The sequence below is a fragment of the Schistocerca serialis genome, chromosome 9 (genome assembly GCF_023864345.2).
Source record: "Schistocerca serialis cubense isolate TAMUIC-IGC-003099 chromosome 9, iqSchSeri2.2, whole genome shotgun sequence".
Classification (NCBI taxonomy): domain Eukaryota; kingdom Metazoa; phylum Arthropoda; class Insecta; order Orthoptera; family Acrididae; genus Schistocerca; species Schistocerca serialis.
In genome coordinates this window covers 215351854-215370519 of record NC_064646.1, presented here as the reverse complement: position 1 = coordinate 215370519, position 18666 = coordinate 215351854, and the positions used below count along the sequence as shown (strand labels likewise).

General features: G+C 38.3%; 1 protein-coding gene across 1 annotated transcript in view; it reads right to left on the bottom strand.

The window, feature by feature from the left end:
• LOC126419822 (putative fatty acyl-CoA reductase CG5065) overlaps positions 1-8707 on the bottom strand; it is a 174561-nt gene extending 165854 nt beyond the window's left edge. Inside the window, exon 1 of the mRNA XM_050087052.1 lies at positions 8367-8707. Coding sequence (XP_049943009.1) covers positions 8367-8588 — 222 coding nt within the window. The 5' untranslated portion in view covers positions 8589-8707. The remainder of the gene's footprint in view (positions 1-8366) is intronic.
• Between the last annotated feature and the right edge of the window lie 9959 nt (positions 8708-18666).

Below are 18666 nucleotides of genomic sequence, written 5' to 3'. Positions count from 1 at the left end.
ACACTGACTTTATGACTTACATTAGAAGATAGATTAAGTAAAGGCAAACCTACATTTCTAGCATTTGTAGACTTAGAGAAAGCTTTAGATAATGTTAACTGGAATACTCTCTTTCGAATTCTGAAGGTGGCAGGGGCTAAAATACAGGAAGCAAAAGGCTATTTACAATTTGTACAGAAACCAGATGATGGTTATAAGAGTTGAGGGACAAGAAAGGGAAGCAGTGGGTGGGAAGGGAGTGAGACAGGGTTGTAGCCTATCCCTGATGTTATTCAATTTGTGTATTGAGCAAGCAGTAAAGTATCCAAAAGAAAAGTTTGGAGTAGGAATTAAAATCCATGGAGAACAAATAAAAACTTTGAGTTTTGCCAATGTCGTAATTCTGTCAGAGACAGCAAAGGACCTGGAAGAGCAGTTGAACCGAATGGAGAGTGTCTTGAAAGGAGGATATGAGATGAACATCAATAAAAGCAAAACTAGGTAACGGACCATAGTCAAATGAGGTCAGGTGAGGTTGAGGGAATTAGATTAGGAAATAAGGCACTTAAAGTAGTAGATGAACTTTGCTATTTGGGGAGCACAATGACTCATGATGGTCAAAGTAGAGAGGAAATAAAATGTAGACTGCCTATGGTAAGGAAAGTATTTCTGAAGAAGAGAAATTTGTTAACATCGAGTATAGATTTAAGTGTCAGGAAGTTTTTTCTGAAAGTATTTGTATGGAGTGTAGCCATGTATGGAAGTGAAACATTGACGATGTATAGTTTAGACAAGAAGGAAATAGCAGCTTTCAAAATGTGGTGCTACAGAAGGATGATGAAGTTTAGATGGGTAGCTCACATAACTGATGAGGAGGTATTCAATAGAATTGGGAAGAAGAGGAGTTTGTGGCACAACTTGACTAGAAGAATGGATCAATTGGTAGGATATGTTCTGAGGCATCAATGGATCACCAATTTAGTACTGGAGGGCAGCATGGAGGGTAAAAATCATAGAGGGAGAACAAGAGATGATTACACTAAGCATATTCAGAAGTATGTAGGTTGTAGTAGGTACTGGGAGATGAAGAAGCTTGCAGAGAGTAGAGTAGCATGAATGCATCAAACCAGTCACTGGACTGAAGAACACAACAACAACAACATTCAGGATGTGCAAATATTTTGAAATGTGGTACCATAATATGTACAAACATCAGTGTGTTGGTCGTTCTTTTCTCTGTCTCAGTCTTCCCACAAGCATGTCACAAAATTTACGACGTGATGTTTTCTGCATGTTCGTATCTTGGTATAAAGGGATCATTAGGGAAATGGCTTGTCTCATACCTGTCAGAGAGGAAAAAGAAAGTTGTAGTGGATAGTCAAAATGGAGTCCCATTTTGTTCAGAAAGGCGCACCATCACATGTGGAGTGCCCCAAGGCTCAGTTCTTGGCCCCTTACTTTTTATTATCTTTTTAAGTGATCTGCCTCTCTGTACAAAATATTGTAAATTCACCATTTTTGCTGATGACACTACTACTACTTATTGATAATTCAGTAGATAAACTTGAGGAAATAACAAATAAGGTTTTAAGTGAAACAGTGAATTGGTTTAACATTAATGACCTTTCTTTAAATTAAACTAAAACAAACCATGTTCAGTTCCATACATCATTCAAAGATGAAAAAATAGTAGTAAAAATAGGTGAGCAGGTGATAACCAGGGTCGATACCTCAAAATACCTAGGCCTGCATATTGACAGCAAACTGAACTGGTCAAACCACATCCTGGATCTATGCAAAAGATTGAGTTCAACACCTTATGCATTACAAGTTGTTTCTTCTTATTGAAGTATGGAAACCATGAAGTCAGCCTATTATGGTTATTTTCACGCCATTGTGGCATATGGAATTATATTTTGGGGAAACCAGTCACTGGCTAAAAAAATACTGTGTGCACCAAAAAGAGCCATAATGATCATGTGTGCAGTCCATCCCAGAGCCACATGTAGGAATCTTTTTAAGTAGCTTCGAATCCTTGCATCCAGTGTTCAATATATATATTCTCTTTGATGTGCTTCATAAGGAAAGAAAAATCATTTTTAAACTGAATAGTGAGTTCATAGTTATAAGATGAGATGAAAACATGATATCCACTATGAACAGGCAAACCTAAGTATGATACAGAAAGGAGTACATTTCACTGGCTGTAAGATTTTTAATGCCCTCCCTTCAAGAATTAAGTGTTTGGTAGCAGATGAGGTCTTGTTTAAAAATACTTTAAGGCAGTTCTTATTACGATGATTATTTTATATGATAGAAGAGTTCCAGAACTACAGTGTTTAGCATTTCTTGTATTATTAACTGCAAATATATGCCCATATCTACGTTTGTAATCCTGTCTATTCTTTATTGTAAACACATACTTTGCAATAATCATTTTCTGTAACGCTTATTATTTTGTAATATTTATTTATCTCTCAAAATTGATTTTCTGTAGTAGAATCTAAGTTACAGTTTACTGTTTTGTTTTTATGTGCTATCACAGATTTAAGACACATTCCATATCCTGTGATATTGTCACAACATTGATCACAAAAAACAATAAATAAATACCCATTACACTTTTATATTGTCTCACAAATAAAAACTTATCTGGATTTGATTTTGTTTCCACCAGAGTACTAAAATGTTTCCCATGTCATAAGCCCTTAAATATGTAATGCATCACTGACTCAAGTTATTTTTCCAGAGAGACTGAAATATGCCATCATTAAACCCTTCTATCAGAAGTTTATCAAAATTTTTGAGAAGGAGGTGGGTACTAGAATAGTATCCCACATAAGCAACAATAATATCATCAGTAGACCTCTCTACTGAGAATGCCATTTTGATGTTCACTTATCACATTTTAGAAACCTGAAATGACAAGATAGCACTGGTTGGTAATTTCTGTGCCATATCTAAGGCATTTAACCATGTGAACCATAATATTCTTATAGATACACTGCAGTTTTGTGGGGTTGATAGTGTAAAAGTCATATCTAATCAAAAGAATGCAGAAAGGAGAAATCATATATAGGGTTTCACAAGGTTACTGTTACTCATATTTGTATGAACAATCTTCTGTCTAATATGCAACAAGCAGAATTAGTTCTTTTGTGGATGACACTATTATTGTAATCAACCCAAGCCTACATATAGAAACACAAGAAATGGTAAATGATGTTTTTAAAATTATCATTGACAGTTTTTGGTGAATGGTATCACTCTTGATTTTAGAAAGAAATAACATATTCACTTCTACACATCTAGAGGTACTGAAGTAAGTACTGTAAGTGTAACACATGGTGAGGAAATACTAAATAGGATGGAAACTTCAAAACTTCTAGGTTTCCATATTGATGAGAATTTAAACTGTAAAAGCAGATTCTGTAGCTGCTAAAACAATTTAGTTTGCACACATTTGCACTCAGAGACCTACAAATCTTGGGAAGAGAAAAATCAGTAAGCTGGCATATTTTGCATATTTTCATTCAATAATGTGATATAGAATAATGTTTTGGGGTAACTCATTTTTAAAAAAGAAAGATCTCATTGCTATAAGAATAATATGTGGTGCTCACCCACAATCAATTTGTAGACATCTGTTTATGGAGTTAGGCATTTTGACTACTGCTTCACAGTAGGTTTATTCCCTCATTATGTTTCTTATAAATAATCAAATGGTTCAAATGGCTCTGAGCACTATGGGACTTAACATCAATGGTCATCAGTCCCTTAGAACTTAGAACTACTTAAACCTAACTAACCTAAGGACAGCACACAACACCCAGCCATCACGAGGCAGAGAAAATCCTTGACCCCGCCGGGAATTGAACCCAGGAACCCGGGCGTGGGAAGCGAGAATGCTACCGCACGACCACGAGATGCGAACTATAAATAATCAACTGATTGATTGATTGATTGACTGATTTTTATTTGGTCCCATTTGATTACATTTTGCACAAAGTGTGTACTTGTAATATAGGAAAAGTCAACTTAAACCTATTTTCTTGCAGTATTTAACCTATTTATTACAATTAAATACATCTAAGAGGTAATACTTATAATAATGTTGCACACATTTTTCAGCCCTTTTCTAGGACCTGAAAATTATTTGCATACTACATTATACTCATATTTACATTTTTTCCTCAGTATTCATGTTCTCAAGTTATTTACTTATCATAATATGTTCTATTAGTTACAGTACCCCTATAACAGTAATACTAGCATTTTCATTCATACATATTCTCTTCTACACTATAAAATTCTTTTTCCATTAAATAATACTTTAAAACTTTTTGGAATGTCTTTTTGCTAACATTGTCCTACAAACTCTTTGGAAGGCGCTTTATGAGTTTGACACCTGAGTATCAAGGACCTTTTTCATCAACTCTCAGTCACTGTTGTATACTTCTCAGCTGGCCTTCGTTTCATGTTTCATATGTATGAATGGCTGCATTTCTTTCTAGTACTGCAGTTCCAGATGAAAATGTCAGTATTTTTAGACTATGCAAAACAGTTCTGCATGAGTCACTTTGTTTCTTGTTAAAGATGGTCCTAACAGCTTTTTTTGCAATGTAAATATACTTTTTGTAATTTTGCTGCTGGAATTTTCTCAAATAGTAATTCCATATTGTAGGTGTGGCACAAATGGAGCATGGTACACTGCATATAGAAGCTCCTTGTTGGCATAATGTTCAAGCTGTATCATAACGTATATTGCAGTGCTTAATTTACAGTAAATATTATCTATATGTTGACTCCATTGAGGCTTATTGTCAACTGTAATCCCCAAAAATTTAATAGTGGTAGCTTGTTCCAGTCTTGTTTCATCTATGGATATATCTATGTGGTCTTGCTTTTCTCTATTTGTGGACACCATGAACATTTTCTTCTTTAGATTTAAAATTACATAATTTTGTATAAGCCACTGTAATGTGTTATTTATTGACATAAATGCACTTCTTTCCAGTATTTTCAGATTTTTTTCTGTATTCATTAATGTCATGTCATCTGCATATAGTATATTTTTATCTTTCTCATTGACATCAATATTGTTTACAAATAGGTTGATCAGAAGTGGGTCAAGTACAGATCCTTGAGGCACTCCGTTCTTAATATTTCTGACTTCAGATATGCATCGAGTTTCCATTTCCACAAACTGCTTGCTGTTGCTGATGTATGATTTTATACAATTGGCTGCATGTCTGCGAATACCACAGCTTTCAAGTTTTTTCATAAGTGTAGTACTGGTGATTGTGTCAAATGCTGTAGACAAATCCAGAAACATAGCAGACACAGACATTCTTTTGTCTAAGTCATCGATAATGGATTCTGTGAGGCTTGAGATGGTAGTTTCTGTAGATTTCCCTTTTTGGAAACTGTGTCGTACTGGAATCAGAATATTGTGTTTCTCCAGGAATGTGGTCAACTTACTATGCATGAATATCTTTAGTATTTTTGAGAAATCAGAGATTAAAGACACTGGTCTGTAATTATTTGGATCATTTTTGTCTCCTTTCTTAAATATTGGTTCTACTTTGTTTACTTTTAATTTTTCTGGGAATACTCCTTCTCTAAATGAGCAGTCTGCAATATCCAAAAGAGGTCTGATTATTTCTTCATTCACATGTTTTATTATACAATTTTATACTTCACCATCTCCCTCAGACTTATACGGTTTTAATTTCTGGATTATTTTTATGAGTTCTGCTTTGTCACTGGTTCCAGGAACATTGAGTGTGATGGTTGGTCAAGTGTTTTTTAACATGCTTTGACCATTGATGATTTGTTTCCCCTTTTAAATTTTGTACAGCATCTATAAAGTTGTTGTTTAGTATATTAGTTCGCATTGACTTAATAAAATTGCTGTTTTTTTACACTTTTTGGCTATATCTTCCACTACTGATTATATACCATGTTGTTTTACTTTTTGATTTGAATTTGGTATGGCTCTGTTTGTTGAAATGGCTTTGCTTCTCTTACTAATTCTTCTGATACTATTTATATGTCTCCATATTCCCTGCTTGTCTGAGTTCCTTCACTCTAGTCCTGAGTTCAGTTATTTCTTTCATAATCCATTTCTTACTGTGATCCTGCTTTTTCTGAGACGCTACTGTGGTGAAGACTACATGAAAGTGATGCACTAGTGTGTTAAGAAATGCTTCATACTTCTCATTTGTACCTTGTGCTTGCATCGTTTTGACCCATTCTTCTTTCCTTAGTGTTGTTTTGTACGTTGATAATCCTGACTTCTCTCTTATCTCACATTTCTTCTGTTTTTGAGTTCCTATTTATGTTGATGTGAATTATTGATCCATGATGGTTAGAGATTGCTGTCTGTAGAACTTTTGCTTCACATTTACTATTTAAAATATTTGTGGTTATGTTGTCAATGATGCTCTGACTCTGATCAGTCACTCTTACAGGTACAGATATAATTGTTTTCATGTTACACTGTAATAATGTCCCTTTCAATTTCTGTTTTGGTTTTGATTCTTCACCCATATCTATGTTATAGTCTCCACATATTACATCATCTTTCATTTTCATCTTGTATAATAATTTTCCTAGTTTTTTTCAGAAATGTTGTAATATTACCACTTGGTGACCTGTATACACAGATAATTCTGAGCTCTTCACTCATTACGCTAGTAATTTCAAAATCTTTTTCAATGCAAGCTGGAAGGTTTACATATTTACAGTATACAGAATCTTGTAGACTTCCAATTTTGTTCATATATATGGCAACACCTCCAACTTTACGTTTTGATCTACAGAAATAATTAATCAAATCATAGTTTCTTATTATTATGCTGCTCACTGATACACAATATATCTGGTTCTTTTTCATTCAGGACCACTCTCACTTCAAGTGTTTTGTTGCCTAAGCACTGAATATTTTGGCACAAAATTTTATTTATTTATTTATTTTTAATGAGACCTGGGTTGCTGAATTTCTGTTGTAGGTGGAGCTGGCAATGTGACTATGCTGTATTCATTATTATTTATCTTGACCTTCTTCTCTTTCATTGGCTGTGGAATAAAAAATCCTGTTCAAAAGGAACAATGGTGTACATAATTCCCCTGCCAGAAGAAAAAATGACATTCATCACTCCTAATTAGGGCTGTCTTTAAAACAGAAAGGGGTGCACACAATGCACCAACCAAAATTTCTGACAAACAGCAAAGTGAAATTTGAAAACAAATTGAAGCTCCTTCTGTTCCATAGAAGAATTTATATTATTGTGATGTGTAAAAGATGGTGAGTAGGAATTACTAACTTGTATATGTACACTCTGTATTCCACAACAGTATGATTAACTTTATGCTGCAAATGATCCATATAACTTGAAAGTAACTCATTAACATAATGTCAGACATAGTGGAAAAAACTGAGACTGACCTACAAAGAGAAAGAAGGGAGGAAGGAAAGATAAGAAGAAACAAAGAGATAAACAAAAATGAGAGGAATTACGTAAGTTTCTGATTTAGCTTGGTTACTACAAGTTCCTTTTGATCTAACTGACAAAGTGAAAGAAGGGAGGAAGGAAAGATAAGAAGAAACAGAGACATAAATGTGAATGAGAGGAATTATGTAAGTTTCCCTTTCAGCTTGCTCACTACAAGTTTCTTTTGACCTGTTGAATGTAACTTATCTTTGTATGCTCTGCAGTTTCTAACTTCCTACCCTTTGTATTACTTTTATACTTTTCATTCTTATTTTTAAATGAAGAGAGTGTCTAAGATAATTCAATTAATGTCAGCCTTATTGTGAATTGCAATATCTGGACAATTATCCACTACAAATAATTTACCTGAATCAGTTAGTTTCCTCATTAGAAAATAAAATTAAATGCATATATTATGACATCAAGAATTTTTATCCTGTAGCCAGTACAGCAATTATTGTAATATGCGTATGTTATCAGAAATATGTATGACACAATACTGTAGTTTCTGCATAATGTATTTAATTTATAAATCTGGAAAGTACCACTCTAATAACGTACTGTACTAGCCACTGATGAAGTAACTGCAGTGTCTAAACTAATAGGTTGCCAAATGACAGCCAATAAAAATAATTTTACTTATGTTTAAAATATTTTATGAGATATATACTAATATGATGTCATCATCCTTGAATCAACTATGAGGATTTCCAGAAAATAAGAAAACTATTCAAGAACTCAGCACTAAAACATTGAAATTAATGTCTTTTATGACACCAAAATAAAAATTATAGTATGATGAGTGTCTTCATAAAATATTTCCAAAACTCACAAATGACAAATTTGCACATTAAAATGTCAGTGTGAAAGAAAAAGTTTTTTTATACTTACAGGTTTTGCAGTAAGATCCTTGATACGTTCATATGGATTTTTTCTTTTTTCTCTCACTAGTACATACACATTTCCAATGTCAGGGCAAGATCGCAATAATTTTTCTATGAGGACTTTCCCCATAAAACCAGTAGCTCCAGTTACAAATACTGATTTTCCTTTAAAGAACCCCGAAACATATCTTTTCTCTTCTTCACACTGGTGTGACTCACAGTTTGTCATTTTTTTTCAAAATTAAATTATTTTCTTCCTTTTGGAGAAAAAGTCTACTGAGAGATATATGTTCAAATTATGACATACGCTACCACCACAGAAAACAAGTGCACTTGACTTCCCTGGTAATAAGCTGCAGAATGACAGAGAACAAATACAGGAAGTACGCATTGTCCTAGCTTACTGTCGCAATGAATATGCTAATTACTTCCACATGGGCAGTTCAGTATCAGCAAGTCACACTCTCATTAATATTCAATAATTTGAAAACAATGGACCTATCAGTATTACATTTTAGAAGAGAGATGCAGTTTCACTAACAGTGGTTAATGCAGATCACTCATTTTTATGTAGTAGTATATATTTATGTGCAACATGAACTTCATCAAAAATCTTTCCTTCAGAGTAGTTCATAAAAAAAAAGGATTGCACATTTATAAAAGACAACCATCTGACATGCAGTTGAATAATTTATCACAGAGAGTTATTTAGTCCTTTCTAAATAGAATGTCCCTTTTCATGCATAAAACTCTTCTTTAATTTAGCTTTAAATATATTCACTGTCTATTTGATGTCTTATCTGTTTGGTGAGAGGTAAAAATTTCTGTTTCATACCATTTGGCATCTCTTTACACCACTGTCAGGTTCTTAAGTTCATAATGCAGTTTTTCCTTCCCTCTTTTTCATATCTGTGACAGTTTCTATTACAGCCATCTAGAGCAGAGTCCTTGATTACAAAACATGTAAATGAATATATGTATTGGTGTCCAGTAGTTATTATTTGAAACTTTTTGAAAAGGTTACAGCATGAAGCTCTGTGAGGTATTCTACACATAATTCTATTAGTATTTTTTGGGAGCCTCATAAATTTTCTTTGCCAATCTGACTTCCCCCTGAAGATAATTCCATAACATTAAAAGGAGTGAAAATAGCCAAAGTATGTGGACACTTTGTGGTTTTTAAGTCTCTAGTGGAAGACATCATTTTGATAGCATATGTAGCTGAGCTCACTCTTATTAGGTTCTGTTGGATATGAGTGTATCAGTTCATTTTTTTTCAGTATGCACTCCAAGGAATTTAGATACATCAATTCTTTCTATCAGTTGATTTCCACAAGTTACATTTATTTCTCTCTCATTTTTAGAGTTTGTGCAGAGCTGAATGAATTTGGTCTTACTTGAATTCAGTGAAATACCATTTGCACTGAACCAGTCAACCACTTCAGAGAGCATGTCATTTGTGGACTCATCAAAAGTGTCACTTGATCATCCACTCATGATAATGATGTTATCAGCAGTAAATAAAGTAAAATCAAAGGGCAGGCTCGCACACACAGGTAGATCATTTACGAAGATCAAAGCAACAGTGGCCCTAGAATTGAGCCTTGAGGCATAACACAACTGATAGAAGACTGTTCATATTGAGCAGAGGTGTCCCACATCCCACTTGAGCTATTTAAAATTATCTTTTATTTTCTGTCCTGGAGATCTGATTGTAGCCAATTACCATCAACACCCCTAATTCCAACCAATTTGGCTTCCAGCATAACAATATGGGAACTTCCATAATCAAAAGAAAGCGTTAAATGTCATCAATTTTCTATTTAGAGACTCAAGGAATTCATTTTCAAGGGCAAAAACTGCATAATCTGTTGAACAGCCAATTGAAAGTTAAACTGGCCCTTGCTGACAGTTCTGCAACTCATGTGCTGTTCAGTAATTCTATCATGTATTTTGTAGAATTTTAGACAAAATTGTTAAATTTAATTGTAAAATATCAAAATGTGATAATTTCCATGGAGATGTAGGATAGCTGTTCATAATATTCAAAGATGGTAATTTCTCCAGTGACATAGGTTAGCTGATATTAATATGTTGTTTTTGCCGTTGCTATAGCAGGTGCTGTGATGAGTTTTGCACACAAGGGATGTCTCATTGTTGTATTTTTGCCTAAATAAGCTAAATTAATTGTTAAGACAATGCTGTTTACAATTCTGTGGTTACAGCAGTTTAATTTTAATGGATTTACAGCTGCAATATTAGCATATGCGTACCAAGAAGATATGATGTGTTATAGTGAGAAAATATGTTTGCAACATCATTGTAAGTCTACACTGAAGTTAAGTTATAGTATTTAGTTTTATAAAATTATCAATAAAAATGTTTAAGTACTAGGTAGTTTTTATTAAATTCAGATTACAGTGTATCTCTATTGTGTAGTGGATGTGAATGGTAATAAGTTTCATTCCTATAGTAGTTAAAATTTGGATCTACTATGAATTCTTCACCATTTGACAACTAAGATCAAAGAATTGTTCTTACAAATAGTGTGAATGTAATTTTCTGTAAATAAATTAATTCTTTGAATATAATAGAGGGAAATATTCCACGTGGGAAAAATATATCTAAAAACAAAGATGATGTGACTTACCAAACGAAAGCGCTGGCACGTCAATAGACACACAAACATACACACAAAATTCTATCTTTTGCAACCAACGTTTGCTTCATCAGGAAAGAGGGAAGGAGAGGGAAAGACGAAAGGATGTGGGTTTTAAGGGAGAGGGTAAGGAGTCATTCCAATCCCGGGAGCGGAAAGACTTACCTTAGGGGGAAAAAAGGACGGGTATACACTCGCACACACACACATATCCATCCACACATATACAGACACAAGCAGACATACACAGAGGCAAAGAGTTTGGGCAGAGATGTCAGTCGAGGTGGAAGTGCAGAGGCAAAGATGTTGTTGAATGACAGCTGAGGTATGAGTGGCGGCAACTTGAAATTAGCGGAGATTCAGGCCTGCTGGATAACAGGAAGAGAGGATATACTGAAGAGCAAGTTCCCATCTCCGGAGTTCGGATAGGTTGGTGTTAGTGGGAAGTATCCAGATAACCCGGACGGTGTAACACTGTGCCAAGATGTGCTGGCCGTGCACCAAGGCATGTTTAGCCACAGGGTGATCCTCATTACCAACAAACACTGTCTCCCTGTGTCCATTCATGCGAATGGACAGTTTGTTGCTGGTCATTCCCACATAGAATGCGTCACAGTGTAGGCAGGTCAGTTGGTAAATCATGTGGATGCTTTCACATGTGGCTCTGCCTTTGATCGTGTACACCTTCCGGGTTACAGGAGTGGAATAGGTGGTGGTGGGAGGGTGCATGGGACAGGTTTTACACCGGGGGCGGTTACAAGGGTAGGAGCAAGAGGGTAGGGAAGGTGGTTTCAGGATTTCATAGGGATGAACTAAGAGGTTACAGTGGAAAGACACTCTTGGAGGAGTGTGGAGGATTTCATGAAGGATGGATCTCATTTCAGGGCAGGATTTGAGGAAGTCGTATCCCTGCTGGAGAGCCACATTCAGAGTCTGATCCAGTCTCGGAAAGTATCCTGTCACCAGTGGGGCACTTTTGTGGTTCTTCTGTGGGTGGTTCTGGGTTTGAGAGGCTGAGGAAGTGGCTCTGGTTATTTGCTTCTGTACCAGGTCGGGAGGGTAGTTGCAAGATGCGAAAGCTGTTGTCAGGTTGTTGGTGTAATGGTTCAGGGATTCCGGACTTGAGCAGATTCGTTTGCCACGAAGACCAAGGCTATAGGGAATGCACCCTTTGATGTGGAATGGGTGGCAGCTGTCATAATGGTGGTACTGTTGCTTGTTGGTGGGTTTGATGTGGACGGACGTGTGAAGCTGGCCATTGGACAAGTGGAGGTCAACATCAAGGAAAGTGGCATGGGATTTGGAGTAGGACCAGGTGAATCTGATGGAACCAAAGGAGTTGAAGTTGGAGAGGAAATTCTGGAGTTCTTCTTCACTGTGAGTCCAGATCACGAAGATGTCATCAATAAATCTGTACCAAACTTTGGGTTGGCAGGCCTGGGTAACCAAGAAGGCTTCCTCTAAGTGACCCATGAATAGGTTGGCATACGAGGGGGCCATCCTGGTACCCATGGCTGTTCCCTTTAATTGTTGGTATGTCTGGCCTTCAAAAGTGAAGAAGTTGTGAGTCAGGATGAAGCTGGCTAAGGTAATAAGGAAAGAAGTTTTAGGTAGGGTGGCAGGTGATCGGCATGAAAGGAAGTGCTCCATCACAGCGAGGCCCTGGACGTGCGGGATATTTGTGTATAAGGAAGTGGCATCAATGGTTACAAGGATGGTTTCTGGGGGTAACACATTCCGTAAGGATTCCAGGCGTTCGAGAAAGTGGTTGGTGTCTTTGATGAAGGATGGGAGACTGCATGTAATGTGTTGAAGGTGTTGATCTACGTAGGCAGAGATACGTTCTGTGGGGGCTTGGTAACCAGCTACAATGGGGTGGCTGGGATGATTGGGTTTGTGAATTTTAGGAAGAACGTAGAAGGTAGGGGTGCGGAGTGTCGGTGGAGTCAGGAGGTTGATGGAGTCAGGTGAAAGGTTTTGTAGGGGGCCTAAGGTTCTGAGGATTCCTTGAAGCTCCGCCTGGACATCAGGAATGGGATTACCTTGGCGAACTTTGTATGTGGTGTTGTCTGAAAGCTGATGCAGTCCCTCAGCCACATACTCCCGACGATCAAGTACCACGGTTGTGGAACCCTTGTCCGCCGGAAGGATGACGATGGATCGGTCAGCCTTCAGATCACGGATAGCCTGGGCTTCAGCAGTGGTGATGTTGGGAGTAGGATTAAGGTTTTTTAAGAAGGATTGAGAGGCAAGGCTGGAAGTCAGAAATTCCTGGAAGGTTTGGAGGGGGTGATTTTGAGGAAGAGGAGGTGGGTCCCGCTGTGATGGAGGACGGAACTGTTCCAGGCAGGGTTCAATTTGGATAGTGTCTTGGGGAGTTGGATAATTAGGAGTAGGATTAGGATCATTTTTCTTCATGGCAAAGTGATATTTCCAGCAGAGAGTACGAGTGTAGGACAGTAAATCTTTGACGAATGCTGTTTGGTTGAGTCTGGGAGTGGGGCTGAAGGTGAGGCCTTTGGATAGGACAGAGGTTTCGGATTGGGCGAGAGGTTTGGAGGAAAGGTTAACTACTAAATTAGGGTGATGTGGTTCCAGATTGTGTTGATTGGAATTTTGAGGTTTTGGAGGGAGTGGAGCTGGAAGTGGGAGATTGAGTAGATGGGAGAGACTGGGTTTGTGTGCATTGAGAGGAGCTTGAGGTTTGCTGGAAAGGTTGTGAAGGGTGAGTGAGTTGCCTTTCCGGAGGTGGGAAACCAGGAGATTGGATAGTTTTTGAGGTGACGGGTGGCATGCTGTTCTAATTTGTGGTTGGCCTGTAGGAGAATGCTCTGAACAGCCGGTGTGGATGTGGGAGAGGAAAGATTGAGGACTTTTATTAGGGATATGGGTGTGTTCATTGGCTGAGTTGATGTGTAGGTGAAGGATTAGGTGGGTGAGGGCAATGGATTGTTCAGTTTGAAACTGGTATAGGGACTGATGGAAAGAAGGGTTGCAACAAGAGATGGGAACTTCAAGTGTGAGGCCTTTGGGGGCAATGCCAAATGTCAGACAAGCCTAAGAAAATAAAATATGCGAGCGTAATCTGGCTAGGGTGAGGGTATGATTGCTGAGGGAATGTAAATAAAACTTAATGGTGTTGTTGTGGGGGTGTTGTGAGGGTGACATGGTATTAGAAGGTGGAAAGTGTAACATGAGGTTGAAATGAAAATGAAAATAAAAATATATGGGGAGAGATAAAGGTGAACTAGAAAGTAACTGGAGATCTGTTGTGAAATAAGGCGAAAAAGTGTTGGTTAAAGCTGGGCTATGTTGATCCTGTGGTGAACTTGGGTTGGTAGACAACGATGTGCACAAAGGTTAGGTGGTTGTGTTGCCGCCAAAACACGTTAAAGGATGGAGGAATTCGGGAAAATTTCGAAAAAACTGCGTTTAAATGTATTAAACGGAGTGGTTTAGTGGTGGCAGATTATGAAAATGAGGTATACAATTGTCTGGCGAAGAAATAATGACGTTAAAACCTGTGGGAAATGGCTAAAAATATCAGTGATGTGGGAAAAACAGAAATGGAAATAAAGCAAAAGTTATCAGAACTAGCCGAAATGGTTGTTTAATAGGTGAAAGGAACTGTTTGTGAACTAGAAATGGTGGATTTTTTAGCAGCGGTAGGGTTGAAAGTGGAAAAAAATTTTTTTGGTTATGGTTTGGAAGTGGGTGACGTATTATTGAGTATATATAGGCGGGATAAAATTGTATAGTAGATTATGGTAAAAAGGAAAAGGTGAATACAAAGTGAAACTACTGGCAAAAACAAAAAGAGAAAATAAGACGACAGAAAAGATTTCAAAATGCAACAGTGACAATAACAAACATAACTGTTGGGTTCAAATTAATGATATGAATATAATAGAGGGAAACATTCCACGTGGGAAAAATATATCTAAAAAAAAAGATGATGTGACTTACCAAACGAAAATGCTGGCATGTTGATAGACACACAAACAAACACAAACATATACACAAAATTCTAGCTTTCGCAACCAACGGTTGCTTCGTCAGGAAAGAGGGAAGGAGAGGGAAAGATGAAAGCATGTGGGTTTTAAGGGAGAGGGTAAGGAGTCATTCCAATTGTGGGAGCGGAGACTTACGTTAGGGGGAAAAAAAGGACGGGTATACACTCGCACACACACACACACATATCCATCTACACATATACAGACTAGACTTGGCCACTGTTTCTATGTTTTGATATAGTTTATCGATACGTGGAACTGTTTCAGTGTTTCGGAACGGCTGTGGTTCACTGTTTCGAAACAGCGGTGTTTCATTCCGCCCTTGTCTCGATCTCGAGCCAGACACAGAAACTGTATCGTTGTTTCAAAATAGGGCTGTTTCACTCCACCTGTGCTTGGAACGGACTGATTGTATCGAAACAGTGATGTTTAATTCCGCTCTGTGTCGGACGAGATTCGGGGGCGGTTACAAGGGTAGGAGCCAGAGGGTAGGGAAGGTGGTTTCGGGATTTCATAGGGATGAACTAAGAGCTTACGAAGGTTAGATGGACGGCGGAAAGACACTCTTGGTGGAGTGTGGAGGACTTCATGAAGGATGGATCTCATTTCAGGGCAGGATATGAGGAAGTCGTATCCCTGCTGGAGAGCCACATTCAGAGTCTGATCCAGTCCCGGAAAGTATCCTGTCACCAGTGGGGCACTTTTGTGGTTCTTCTGTGGGAGGTTCTGGGTTTGAGAGGATGAGGAAGTGGCTCTGGTTATTTGCTTCTTTACCAGGTCGGAAGGGTAGTTGCGGGATGCGAAAGCTGTTGTCAGGTTGTTGGTGTAATGGTTCAGGGATTCCGGACTGGCGCAGATTCATTTGCCACGAAGACCTAGGCTGTAGGGAATGCACCCTTTGATGTGGAATGGGTGGCAGCTGTCATAATGGAGGTACTGTTGCTTGTTGGTGGGTTTGATGTGGACGGACGTGTGAAGCTTGCCATTGGACAAGTGGAGGTCAACATCAAGGAAAGTGGCATGGGATTTGGAGTAGGACCAGGTGAATCTGATGGATCCAAAGAAGTTGAGGTTGGAGAGGAAATTCTGGAGTTCTTCTTCACTGTGAGTCCTGATCATGAAGATGTCATCAATAAATCTGTACCAAACTTTGGGTTGGCAGGCCTGGGTAACCAAGAAGGCTTGCTCTAAGCGACCCATGAATAGGTTGGCCTACAAGGGGGCCATCCTGGTACCCATGGCTGTTCCCTTTAATTGTTGGTATGTCTGGCCTTCAAAAGTGAAGAAGTTGTGGGTCAGGATGAAGCTGGCTAAGGTAATATGGAAAGCAGTTTTAGGTAGGGTGGCAGCTGATCAGCATGAAAGGAAGTGCTCCATCACAGCGAGGCCCTGGACGTGCGGGATATTTGTGTATAAGGAAGTGGCATCAATGGTTACAAGGATGGTTTCTGGGGGTAACAGGATTCCAGGTGTTCGAGAAAGTGGTTGGAGTCTTTGATGAAGGATGGGAGACTGCATGTAATGCTATGGCTGTCCTCAGCCAATTGAAAAGTATGAAAGTCACATGACACCAAAGCAGTACATTCTGCAGGAAATATGAAACTGCCAAGACGCCTAAGTGATAGTTTCATACTTTCTGCGACATGATTAGTGCTCTCGCACCTCATTTATGTTTATATGGACATACTTACACAGTAGACATTCAAGGTGATAAAATGTGTAGGTTTATTAGATTACAAAACACAAATTGTTTCACTGTTTCGAAACAGCATATCGAAACATTACATTGTACTGTTTCATTTGTTTCGAAACAGTTATGTGTTTCAGTTTGCCCATCTCTAATACAGACACAAGCGGACTTATACAGAGGCAAAGAGTTTTGGCAGAGATGTCAGTCGAGGTGGAAGCGCAGATGCAAAGATGTTGTTGAATGACAGGTGAAGTATGAGTGGCGGCAACTTGAAATTAGTGGAGATTGACGCCTGATGGATAACGGGAAGAGAGGATATATTGAAGAGCAAGTTCCCATCTCCGGAGTTTGGATAGGTTGGTGTTAGTGGGAAGTATCCAGATTACCCGGACGGTGTAACACTGTGCTAAGATGTGCTGGCCGTCCATCAAGGCATGTTTAGCCACAGGGTGATCCTCATTACCAACAAACACTGTCTGCCTGTGTCCATTCATGTGAATGGACAGTTTGTTGCTGGTCATTCCCACATAGAATGTGTCACAGTGTAGGCAGGTCAGCTGGTAAATCACATGGGTGCTTTCACACGTGGCTCTGCCTTTGATTGTGTACACCTTCCGGGCTACAGGACTGGAGTAGGTTGTGGTGGGAGGGTGCATGGGACAGGTTTTACATCGGGGGCGGTTACAAGGGTAGGAGCCAGTGGGTAGGGAAGGTGGTTTGGGGATTTCATAGGGATGAACTAAGAGGTTACGAAGGTTAGGTGGATGGCGTAAAGACACACTTGTTGGAGTGGTGAGGATTGCATGAAGGATGGATCTCATTTCAGGGCAGTTTTTTCGAAATTTTCTCGAATTTCTCCATCGTTTGGTATGTCACATCATCTTTGTTTTTAGATATATTTTTCCCAGGTGCAATGTTTCCCTCTATTCTATTCATATCATTAATTTGAACCCAACAATTATGTTTGTTATTGGCACTGTTGCATTTCGAAATCTTTTCTGTCGTCCTATTTTCTCTTTTTGTTTTTGTCAGTAGTTTCACTTTGTATTCACCTTCTCCTGTTTACCGTAATCTACTACACAATTTTATACCGCCTATATACACTCAATAATACGTCACCCACTTCCAAACCATAACCAAAAAAATTTTTTCCGCTTTCAACACTACCACTGCTATAAAAACCTCTGTTTCTAGCACAAACAGTTCCTTTCACCTATTAAACAACCATTTTGGCTAGTTCTGATAACTTTCGCTTTATTTCCATTTCCGTTTTTCCCACATCACTGATATTTTTAGCCGTTTCCCACAGGTTTTAACGTCATTATTTCTTCGCCAGACAATTGTTAGCCTCATTTTCATAATCTGCCACCACTAAACCACTCCGTTTAATACATTTACACGCAATTTTTTCGAAATTTTCCCGAATTGCTCCATCCTTTAACGTGTTTTGGCGGCAACACAACCACCTAACCTTTGTGCACATCGTTGTCTACCAACCCAAGTTCACCACAGGATCAACATAGCCCAGCTTTAACCAACACTTTTTCGCCTTTTTTCACAACAGATCTCCAGTTACTTTCTAGTTCACCTTTATCTCTCCCCATATATTTTTATTTTCATTTTCATTTCAACCTCATGTTACACTTTCCACCTTCTAATACCATGTCACCCTCACAACACCCCCACAACAACACCATTAAGTTTTATTTACATTCCCTCAGCAATCATACCCTCACCCTAGCCAGATTACGCTCGCATATTTTATTTTCTTAGACTTGTCTGACCTTTGGAATTGCCCCCAAAGGCGTCACACTTAAAGTTCCCATCTCTTGCTGCAACCCTTCTTTCCATCAGTCCCTATACCAGTTTCAAACTGAACAATCCATTGCCCTCACCCACCTAATCCTTCACCTACACATCAACTCAGCCAATGAACACACCCATA